The sequence below is a fragment of the Rhodnius prolixus genome, unplaced genomic scaffold (genome assembly GCF_049639745.1).
Source record: "Rhodnius prolixus isolate KJV_2025 unplaced genomic scaffold, Rpr scaffold_44, whole genome shotgun sequence".
Taxonomy (NCBI): Eukaryota; Metazoa; Arthropoda; class Insecta; order Hemiptera; family Reduviidae; genus Rhodnius; species Rhodnius prolixus.
In genome coordinates, this window is record NW_027411599.1 from 8,906 (window position 1) to 21,400 (window position 12,495).

Genomic DNA, 12,495 nt, shown 5'->3' on the forward strand with positions numbered 1-12,495 from the left:
TTTTACTTAAAATATTTTGAATGTCACTAACCAAAATGTCCTGTAATTATATGTTTTTGCTATTTTTAGGGTAACACATCAGAAATAGTGAAAAGTAGTTAAATGTTTTAGAAAAATTCGTCCATTTTTTTACAATATATGTTAAAATACCAGTCGTTAAAGTCGGTAATCTGGCCTCTGTTGACAGAAAAGTGATAATTTTTAATCTCAACCACTTTTAGAAGTACTGAAGATCTATTGTGGCACCTAACGGAATCATTCGTTAGTCAAAGAATGTAAAAAGTCCGTATTGAATGTGAAATGTTAAAATTTAAATTTGTGTGCCTGTGTAGTTCGGTAGATTTTGGTGAACGAGTAACGTTCGCGTTTTATGGCTAGGATACCCGCAGGGACGCCAGGGTCCCCGAAGAAGTGGCTAGTACATTTTCCCCATACGGGAGGTGTTATCGTTAATGAACATAATTATATTTGTAAAGTTTAATTAAATTTAGAAAAAAAATTAATTGAAGCTACATTTGAGCCTTAAAAAAATGTACTGTCTCTGTTAGCCTACTCCCGGGAGTAGTTGCCCGGGGAGCACCTCGAGGAGGTAGAGATCAGTTTTTTTGCTCCCCAAAGAACGCCTTTCTACCCACAACCACATTCTACTTGGTCTTTTAAGCAGGTACATAGGGTACGAAGAACTACAGACAATGGAGTTTTGTAAAAATGGATCTGGAGAAATTTGGAGGATAAGGGAATAGGGTAAATGAATCGTTTAATGACTGAGGGAATTATAGGGAGATCTGCCTGCATAGACCAGTGACTAGAATGATGTAAACCTAGATTTCTAGGTTACGTATAGGATTGGGTGATTAGGGAAATGGGGGGGGATAATCAGAAAGGCGTTCGAAAAGAAAATGATTATTGGACAGGAGGGTAATTGGGCTAACAAAAAGATACAGACTTGAAGAAAACCAAGTCGGCAAAACAAACAAAGAAAACGAAATTCAAGAAACTACAAGAAGACGATTACCTGCTGAAAAACTCAGCCTGATTTAGAACCAATCAACCTAGAGACGACAAATTAATAAAACTGAAACGTATAATGTGTAAAATCGGTGCTAATGTTTTTTTGTCACGAGGTGCTGTGCAGAATGTGTATCTGAAATTCGTCTGTATAATTGATTCACAGCATGGCTCTTAAAAAGCCGAAGGAAAACATTGATAGTGGACACTAAAATGTTTTAAATAATTATAATTCCAAGTATTCGTTTAAGTGATTAGTATACATGCAAATAGTGAAATGATATAAATGTTTCATGCATTATTATCATGCTGTTAGTTTCATACATATTAATCGAATATGAAAATGTAGAATAAGTGGAATTATAATTATTATTGAAACATAAGATTATGACCGAAAGTAAGTGTATCAATTATTAATAATAAAACTCGTACAGATTTCCGACTGACTGCGAATCTATTAATGAAGAAACAATCAAGCTCCAGAAAACTATCTGTTACTGGGAAAAGGCTATGATCTCCAGAGAATCAGGTTAAGGTTTTCTCCTCAAACCATCCATTGGGATTCCTAAGATAAGGTTCCTTCTGATATGTCAGGGGTATACTGTCCAACTTACAACTAACCTATCCTATAAACTAATTACTTAAGCCATCCATTGAGATCCCTAAGATAAGGTTCCTTCTGATATGGCAGAGGCATACTGCCCAACTTACAACTAAACTAACTTATAAACTAATTTCTTAAGCTATCCATTGAGATTAGTAAGATAAGGTTTCTTCTCAAATAGCACGGGCATACAGCCCAACTTACAACTAAACTAACTTATAAACTAATTTCTTAAGCTATCCATTGAGATTAGTAAGATAAGGTTTCTTCTCAAATAGCACGGGCACACTGCCCAACTTACAACTAAACTAACTTATAAACTAATTTCTTAAGCTATCCATTGAGATTAGTAAGATAAGGTTTCTTCTCAAATAGCACGGGCATACAGCCCAACTTACAACTAAACTAACTTATAAACTAATTTCTTAAGCTATCCATTGAGATTAGTAAGATAAGGTTTCTTCTCAAATAGCACGGGCACACTGCCCAACTTACAACTAAACTAGCGTTTTGTAAAACTATCAAAACTTTAACCTCTATTTTCTCCTAAACTAATACACCGTTTAGGTTTATATTATACACGATTATAGGCACTAGTATTGTCTACATTTGTGTAGGTTTTTTTCATTATGTTGTGGTGATGGAGAAGCGAGATATTGAGGTTTGAAATTTAGCGTTTTGTAAAAATTGTGGAATTTAAACACCAAGATCTTTAATCCCATTATACATAGAACATCTTATTGTATGCAATGGCAATCATTTTACAAATGAATTGCTATTTTATATTGTTTTTGTTTAAATTATATTATTTTTTTCTATAATCTGAGATCTGGTTTGTTGGGTTTATGTTCATGGACCTATAACCCTTTTAAAACCAACAAGAAGAAAAATGGTTCAAAAGGTTCAACAATTAAGTCACACACTTAAGCTAATAAATGGAGTTTTATTTATTTTCTTTTATGCACAATGTGAGGGCAAAAAATATGAGATTATTTTGTAAATTATTTTTTTTTTTTGTACCCTATCTGTTTTTACGAAACATTGTGTATCATTCATTTAAATGAAAAGAAAATTGTTATAAAGTTAATTGTAGTTAACATTCTTTTTCTTTTTTCTTTGGAATATTCTTTTACATGTTGATAATTTGTTGAGGTTAAGTATTGTGATCACTTGGACACTTACTCGTTATTTGTAATAGCAGAATTAATAGTTTTTGAAGCTAGTTTTCTTCTTTTAACCTTAAACAAAAAAACAAAATCAAATAAATTCAGTTAAACTTTGAACTAAATTAAAAACAAAAACAAAAAAAGAAAAATAGGTTTTCGTAAGATGATTTGAAAAGCGATTAGGTTGGTGCAAAAAGGTTATAATAAGGTTTTAATTTGATTATCTGTTTTTAAAGTTCATATATAATATATATATAATATAATTTGTACAATTTAAAAGAAATGAGGGTGTCTAATTATTTTATTTTATTTTTGTTTTATATATTACATAATATGAAAAACTGTATATAATGTAGATATTTGTTTATGTTTGAAATAAAGAATAGTATTTTTGTTTTATATATTACATAATATGAAAAACTGTATATAATGTAGATATTTGTTTATGTTTGAAATAAAGAATAGTATTTTTGTTTTATATATTACATAATATGAAAAACTGTATATAATGTAGATATTTGTTTATGTTTGAAATAAAGAATAGTATTTTTGTTTTATATATTACATAATATGAAAAACTGTATATAATGTAGATATTTGTTTATGTTTGAAATAAAGAATAGTATTTTTGTTTTATATATTACATAATATGAAAAACTGTATATAATGTAGATATTTGTTTATGTTTGAAATAAAGAATAGTATTTTTGTTTTATATATTACATAATATGAAAAACTGTATATAATGTAGATATTTGTTTATGTTTGAAATAAAGAATAGTATTTTTGTTTTATATATTACATAATATGAAAAACTGTATATAATGTAGATATTTGTTTATGTTTGAAATAAAGAATAGTATTTTTGTTTTATATATTACATAATATGAAAAACTGTATATAATGTAGATATTTGTTTATGTTTGAAATAAAGAATAGTATTTTTGTTTTATATATTACATAATATGAAAAACTGTATATAATGTAGATATTTGTTTATGTTTGAAATAAAGAATAGTATTTTTGTTTTATATATTACATAATATGAAAAACTGTATATAATGTAGATATTTGTTTATGTTTGAAATAAAGAATAGTATTTTTTTTAACTGAAAATAATAAGTTTTTATTCAGAAAATATAACATTACTCGCCTTTTTTATCAAGAAGTTATGAAAGAAACAAACTTAATGCATAATTATAATCTTCCACTAGACTACGCTCATATCCTGGATCAACTTACCTACTTATACTTGAATGTCTTATTTAGTGATCGAGGTGAGGCCCTGAAGAAGGTAGTAAAAATTACCGAAACGTTGGTATAAAGCAAAAAAGTTTGTATTTATTGATGACCGCACCTCGATATTCCTCAAAATCATCCATCAACAACGGTCGAAATAAACCAAAAACCATTATAAAAAATAAATGAAAAGTTTTAACTAATTTATTGTGTGGGGGGGGGGCCCGACATTTTAGTTTTACCCGTGGGGCGAGTTGTTATGGAGCAACACTGGTTGTACTTACTTCCACTTAAATTGTAGTTTACTGGTTGCCTTATTTAAACACTAGCTTTGTAGTAATGACTTGTACTACTGTCAGAGGGGGATGCTTGATTGGTTAGTTTTGGAGAAGAAAGAGAAGGAAGAATATGACTTGAGGAATGTAATAATGAGGCACAAGACAAATTAAAGAAAAATAAAAGGTTCTCACCAAAGTTCCTATAAATAATTTAGTCAATCTCTTTTAATCTGTCTGCTTCTTCTTCATCGAGTTCTTCATTCTTCTCTATAGTTGTACGTGATGAATCATGCTCCTCCAACAGATGGCTCTTTTTCTCCAATAACACATCTTTTACTTCTTCCAATTCTATTATTTCTGGTACTTGTTCTTTTAATAAAGAAGTGAAACTCCCATCCTTATTCAGGTTTCTCACATCCTTCAAACGATTAATACCGCCCGTTTGCCCATGAACTTTATTATCTTCAAGTAAATTTGGATATCTACGCGACTCTGGATGTGTTTTATAATAATCCAATAGATCTTCAAATTCACCAAATTCAGCTTCACATTCTAACGGTGAAGAAGTTTCTGATGTGGATCGACTGCGAAAATATTGCTCAGTGACATCAGATGGTGAGGCAGTGTCTGTCGGAATTGATTCACAATATTCAGGCTTGCCAATCATTTCACCACCCATAGCTACCCAGACATCGCCTTCCATTTGGAACTCCTTTTTCTCTTTCTTCTTCTTGGTTTCAACTGTCAAACCTTCTACTTCCTCCGGTTCTACTTCTTCATAAAAATCCATCTCATCTTCCCATTCTCCTTCTTCAAACTCTTCATCTTGTACACCTAACTCTACTACTTCTTCTTGTTCCTCTTCTAGTTGTTCCTCTTCTACTTGTTCCTCTGGTTTTTCTTGTACTTCTTCTTTCAATAATAAACTGTAGGCTTTGGTTGGTATTGCTGGTTCTATTTCATTTTCTGAAGTTTTTTTTACTACTTCATTTAGAAATTTTTCTACTTCATTTTTAAAGATTTTCAATTCAGTTTCTTTATCATAGGTCGCTGAATATTTTGTCTTTGGAAGTTTTCTCCTTAACATCTTTAAAGCAGGCGTCAATTCTTCATCATGGTCAGCAATTTTATCTTCATCATCATCACCAGTATCTAAATACTGTTCACTGCTTTCATCTAAATGGGTATTTTTAGACGATATAGTAGTTTTGGAATCTTCAAGCCCTAACTGTTGTTGAACGTCTACTTCCGGAAAATTCGTTGGCGACATTTCCTTCAGTTTTTCCATACGTTGCTGTCTCCTTTTATGCTCAAATTCAAAAGACATATCTAGAACATCACCACCTTCTACTATACGTTCAAGATCAATCCAAGATGATACTGAACGTTTGTCATGTTTATCTTCATAAAGTTTACGTTCCGATGTGTATACCTTTTTTTTCTGCAAAAATAACGCACGCAGGAAATCATCCACCATACCATTCTCTTCTTCAGTTTTCTCTTCTTCTTGTTTGGACAATTTCTTTACAAATGCACTCTCCTTTTCATGGATATTCTTATATTTTCTTTCACTATTTTTAGAAACTGTTTGATTTAAATCCCATAACGGGTCATAGGTAGGGCCGTAAATTTTTTGTAGCTCTTCAAGTTTCGACAGACGATGCTGGTACTTTTTAGTCACATATATATTCTTACGATTCAACCAATCGGTACATAGATATCCGTTTTCCTTAAATAAAGTATGCACCTCTTGACGAAGCCATCTGCAAATAAAGACGTAATAAGATTTTTTGCTATAATTTGAAAATAAATCTGAATTATTCTCGAATAGAAAAGTACTAGATTCCAACGAAGAGATCCAGGGTTCGAATATTAGGTTTTCTCATCCTAGGCCCAGTGATGGACAGGGAGTATCTGTAGTAACTAGAGAACACTACCAGAGCCGGAAATACCTAAAAGCGCCAATACCCTTAGTTGTTGTTGACACACTTATATTACAAAAAAAAAGTCTGACAATTGATACATTTATTACTTCCTCTTTGGGGGGGGAAAAAAACGAAGTGGGAAAACCTAAACGAGTTTCCGAAAATGTGTTTATTAAGAGCATCGAGTCTGATCAAATTGTTGATGATTTTTTGATGATCTTCAAAAACTCAAAACATGATGTCAACACATTCACAAGACGCTTTCTACTTCTCTCAAACCTAATCAAGGCTTGCCAAGGACTGCCCTAAACCGAAGTTTTCTCCTTGAAAGACAATAAAAGTGAAAACTAAAGCACTATAAGTTCACAGAAAAGAATCATTTTTCAAGGAGTGAATAATCTATTGAACAGATAAAAATTACAGATCTACGTTCACACAATTACTACAACGTCCTTAAAGAAAGTCGTAGGATTCGTATTTAAGACAATCTCAATACGCTGAAAAATCGTATTCATTTACAGTGGTCGGTCGATTTTTATTCAACTTGGGAAATTTAGTTCGTTTCGATTCTTTTTTATTATTATTATTGTTATATAAAGGTGGCAAATAATTTAAATACAAAAATCGATTTTTAGAGGAATGTCAGATCACCGGAATCTACGATTCCATCATTTCAGAACATCTGGGGGGACAGAAGGCGTTGTTTGAGGGGTGATGGCTTAATCGCTCTACTTAGGGGGCGCCCCTGGTTGAAGGAACTAGATGATATTGGAGAAGAATATAACCTACTTACAAATCCTCTTGGGGACAGTCTTATTCAGAATATCTATGGAAGGCGGCAGCTGATGAAAGGGGGTAAGTAGATGGCACCAGGAAGTAGTTTCCCTAGCTTTTGCCGCCCTTTCTCGGATTATTTCCGGCGAGAACAATGCCATCTAATATTACTGTGAATGGAAAAATTTCACATTTTAAATCTTGTCATCACACTCACCTTGTCTTGCTATTTGCCAGCAATAAACGATCGTTGGTCCATTCGCGGAAATCTAGGGCATCCGCTTCTAGATCTTTGTATTTTGGCGGTGGTCCAATATCAAAAATTTTTACAAGTAGTTTGAGTTCTTCTTCATATATATGATTATCGATACCAAAAAGAATTTCCACTTCTTCTTCGGCTTTTTGTAAGTCACTCGTTTTCACTTCTGGCTGAACATCTGTTATGAATAGTTTCACCTGTGAACGGAAGTGTAAGGTTGGAGTTAAATTCTCTTGTTTAGTCTCTTAATACTTCGCATTAGTGGGACGTACTATGAGGGAAGTAAGATTATTGACAATTTCAGCTATAATTTGTTGTTATGGTTTCAAAACCGGAAGATAAAATAACATATTTATCCTTCTGAAGAGTATACGAGATCAAACCTGCTTTAAAAAAAAAAAAACATTGAAAAATCGACATTTTTTTAGAAAATCTAAATCCTTTTAGAAAAGCCAATTTTCCGAACAAATATTTTACGATTTTGTATGTTCGTAATCACTATAAAACCTCATACATAAAAGAATCGGTTCGTGCGTTTAGCCGCTACGTTGTTTACAATAAAAAAGGTAACTTATCAGTAACTTGTCAGGTAACTAAGAACAAGAACATTTTTTGAAAATGCCATTTTTGTTCATTTTCAGCAACTTATTTCTCAAAATCTATAAAATCTGGGTTGTCGCAAAAAAAAAAAAAAAAATCATTTATAAAGGAGGATTTTCCCTATATTATACAGAAAATTGGGGAATTTTATCTTTTATAGAAGAAGAGAAAAAAAAATTGTCAAAGTTGGGCGTTTTTCAACGTTTTCAATGCAGTTTTCGTGCAGTTTTTTTTAACAATCCACCTTTATACAACTATCCTACCGGACAGTTTTAATCTTAGAAAACTTTTATTTGGAAAAACTAAAAAAATCTATTCCAGTACTGTGGTTCTTCCGTATGTTTAGTTCCTGTATTTTGGATACAACATACTGACTTTCTTTTGTATTCTATTGTTTCTGAGAATACTTTTTAATCAATAATTCAAGAAACAAGATCTCTCTCTTGGTCTAAACAGTAAACTGATATAAATGTGTTGATTGATGAGAGAACATGGGTTCGAAACTGGCTGTTGATCTTTTCTAGCAGAGCTTCTTATGTCCACAGTGATACGACTGTGTTGTCTGTAACGAAAAAAAACTGCCCGAAGACTCGCAGTGCACTGAAAAAAAAAAGAAAGCTCCGGGCGCCAATGTCCTCAGATGCGCATGCGTCTTAAATTAAAAACAAAAACAAAGTGTCATCACACACGACATTCTAAATTTTTTTTTTTTTTTTTAGGTTTTGCAAACACTGAATTAATTCTCATCTAACATAATGGTAGGATGCATAATGCAGAAGATAAAAACTAGAGCTTATACTGAAATGAATTTATAGCAAGAGAAAAACGTTTGAGTGTAGAAAACAAGTTTTGGGTAAGTGTGGAAATTCGATTTCAAAAGAGAGAGTATCGAGTTTTCCCTCTACTTTGTATTTTTTGAATATTCAACGATTTCACTACTTACAAAAAGTTGCTGCTAGATAAATATGTTGATAGAATAAATTCATAGAATATTTTTGTACCTCACTCAGCAAAGAAACGACCAAGTTATGTGAATTTCCACTACCGATCAGTGTCACAAATCTAACTTAGAGATATGTTATGTTATTATATTATTAGGAATCGAAATACATCACCATGGCAACCATGGTTGTTATTCAATAACCCTTAACGGCCGCGACTACAGGTTTGTTCTAACACAGCACCTCTCCGTAACTAGCACCCTTCCGGTAATGAGGGCTAATCTATTCCGGTATAATGTGGACTCTGTCCTGTATTACCTAAATCACTTTGCAACAAAACATAAATCCGAAGAAAAACTAACTAAATGAAATCATTATCTCTTGACAGATATTTTCAAGTAAATAAAAAAATAAAAAAAAATATAACAACATAAGTGTGATATGCTGAACATGTGCTGTATGAAATCGCGAAATCTCTACCACCTAAATGATAATCTGAAGATGGATGCAAGTTCTAAACCGGTCAAGGGTGCAATAAATATGCGTGCCATGATTTTTCCAGTAAATTGATAACCTATAAATTGTCAAATAATTGAAAGTAAATCTTATTGTTTAACTTTAAAGAATTTTTAGCATGAGTTTAATATTATTAATTAATCCCAACGTATGAAACAATTAAGATCAATTCTACTGCCTATGTTGCCTATATAGTAAGGAGCTGAACCCAATTTTGGGTAAATCACAGGCAGGTAAATCACCCAAAGTACAACTACTTTACAATTTAAAACAATCGATTGTTTACCATTGCAGGATTCAAAATTTTGATGTGTTCAATATTTCTCTTGAAAATTATATCTGCTTGGGCCTGCATGTAGACAATTTCATTTTGTCTATATTTCAACTGTTGTTCATGTTTGAGTATTGGTTTCATATCTTCGCACAACTTGTTCAAATCGATGTTTCTAGCTGCCATGATGGACTGAAATCAATTTTAACGAAAGTTGGTTATAATTAAATGCTAAAAATATATGGAAATCAATTTTTAAAAAAAATTGCACATTTACAAAAAAAGCTGTCCGTCACATCATGTGATTCACATAGTTCTATATTTACTTTCCTCTTTCTGAGTCAGAAAAGTATTGGGATTAAGACAAAAATGTATTTCTTAAAAATGGCTTCAAACAAGCTCTCAGTCTCAGAGAGTGGACGGAGGATATAGGTTCCTTCAAAATTCTTAAAAATTGTTACACCAGTTCTATTCTGATGCTGAAGAAACTGCTAGTGATGAGGCCTAAAGTTTGCTAATTACAGGATTTGGGAAGGGGCGACGACAGTAAATAAGTTCCATTTCCTGTAGGATACTTTCCTTGCTCTAATGTGGCTGTGATTTATCCCTTTAGCGCTAGTATTTGGCAGCTCCCGATGGTACACCATTACTCTACAATCCGCAGCCCCTAATGGAACATATTATAATACAACGCAACATTAACAACATATCCAGCTAGCTTCTGTAAGTAAAACTCTGCGATTGTGTTTGGCAATTTTCAGAGTAATCATATCGTAGCCACACCATTGAGTCGGATTAGTACTGATTAATTTTGTTTTAGTAAAAAAAATTAAACTATTATAAATATGAATACATTGGCTTCGTGACCGTAAATTATTAAACTAAGGATTCAAGATTGGCCAGGAATCGGTCAAATAAAAACAACAACTCGTCTTTTTTGCCAACGTTTCGATAAATATATTGTCCTTTTCAGGGCCCGAATATACAAATACACATTCGCAAATTCTTTTAAATTTGCTAATCATTTGGTTATTATGATATTTAGTTCATAAGGGTTTATGGTTTTTCCGACTTTTTGTATCAAAAAAATTTTTCCCAATATCTATTTTATTGTCAAAATTGAACATTGTAATTACTCTATTGTATCTGTCCCATTGTCATTACCAAAATTCCCGTGGAAGTCCCGCTATATCTGTGTATATTTACCTGTTCTCCAGTTCTGGCTCTTAGTTTCTGTAACTCAACCAACCCGCATAGTCACGTAAGTTTCAATAATTATAAAGATTTATTGTATTTTATTTTTTTATTTCATTTTATTTTTATATTACTGTTTTTTTACTGATTTTCTGTGTTACTGAATTGTTTGTATTTGTAATATCCAGGCCCTGAAGAGGACAATTATATTTGTCGAAACGTTGGCAAAAAGACGAGTTGTTTTTTATTTGGACCGATACCTCGCCAATCTTGAATCCTTATTTTTTTTTTTGTTTTATGATATAAGGCGCGTCAACATCTAAGGTTATTGGCGCCCGGAGCTTTTTTCAGTGCACTGCCGGCCTCCGGACAGTGTTCTCTCGTTACAGAGAACACTGTCCATCACCGGACAGTGAGCTGTAAGAAGCTCCTAGGAAGAGAAAATAATCCTTATTATTATAAAAATGATGGGTGGGGCGCGACAATTTATTTCGAAAAGGGGCAACGATACAGAAAATTTCAAAACCACTGATTCTAGGAGATGGTTTGTATTTATAAAGGCTTTTTGGCCGCAATGATGAGGGGATAATAAGCCTCCGCAGAATAAATAACGTTTGATTTTTCTTAGCACTACTTAACACATTGATCGTTATTTTTATTGCTACATAAACGTACGGAAGCTGGTTTTATGATCACTTATACGAATATGAACGGAAATAAATAAAACTTACGCCTATAATTTCCTCCTGTTCCTTGCGATAGATATCCTTCTTCTTCTCTTCCAGCCAGGGACATTCATAGCCTCGACGTCTTACATACCACCTGGACACAAAGAAGGATCAGAGAACCCTAACCACCCTTACTTTGCCCTAAATACCCATTCTAAAGGTTCTAACTCAACAAATCTTTCTTCCAAGTTTGAATATTTGAATCATATTTAATTCTTACAGTATATGTAAGAATACAGATTTTAAAACCATACATAACAATAAAATAATTTTGGGTAAGCCTACTCCAAGCACCTTGAATTTTCCCATTTATTAATATTATTCGTCAGTAGGGAGGGAAACCTTACGCTATCCAAAGCGTACATTAATAATAATGATTGAATCAAAATTAAAAGTTGTAAAATAAAAATATAAAAAAAATCTTACTTATACAATTCTCGAAAATAAGTTCTCCTACACTCTTTGTCCATCTCTTTTTTAATGGATTTTCTCGCAGATTTCTCCTGTTCATGTATATCATCCAATTTATCTAAATCCATTGTTGGGGAAATCCTTTCTAACTTTCTTAACGGTACTATTTCATCTTGTATCTCTTCATATTCATAATCTTTTACGTTCTTTGAAATTCGATAATCTTTATCCCATTTTCTAAGATATATTTTACGTTGTATCTGTCTGTCGATTAATTCTACAATCTTTGGTTTCTGAAAAAAAAAATATGGTACATAATACTATGAAAAATGATACGTTATTTGAATTAAATTTTTTAAAAAAGTGAACACTAAAATGACTTTCTCCAGTTACTAAAATTAGACTGAATGACGAAATTTTCAAATTTCAAATAACCTTTAAAATAGTGTGACTCACGATATAAACATCTTAGCATAATCACACTTTTGCTAAAAAAAAAAGAAACAAGTATGTTTTATTCCATAAATGTAAAAATAGAGGGTATTTAGAAACCAATAAATTCTCGACAAATGCTTTTTTCT

General features: G+C 32.1%; 1 protein-coding gene across 4 annotated transcripts in view; it reads right to left on the minus strand.

The window, feature by feature from the left end:
* Positions 1-2,535: 2,535 nt before the first annotated feature.
* The window catches only part of LOC141452105 (uncharacterized), a 37,005-nt gene continuing 27,045 nt past the window's right edge, over positions 2,536-12,495 (minus strand). For all 4 annotated transcript variants that reach the window (XM_074123972.1, XM_074123969.1, XM_074123971.1 and 1 more), the window contains 6 exons: positions 11,930-12,207; positions 11,507-11,597; positions 9,597-9,773; positions 7,212-7,450; positions 4,488-6,058; positions 2,536-2,850 (listed from right to left, as the gene is read on the minus strand). In XM_074123972.1, coding sequence (XP_073980073.1) covers positions 4,507-6,058; positions 7,212-7,450; positions 9,597-9,773; positions 11,507-11,597; positions 11,930-12,207 — 2,337 coding nt within the window. In that variant the 3' untranslated portion in view covers positions 2,536-2,850; positions 4,488-4,506. The remainder of the gene's footprint in view (positions 2,851-4,487; positions 6,059-7,211; positions 7,451-9,596; positions 9,774-11,506; positions 11,598-11,929; positions 12,208-12,495) is intronic.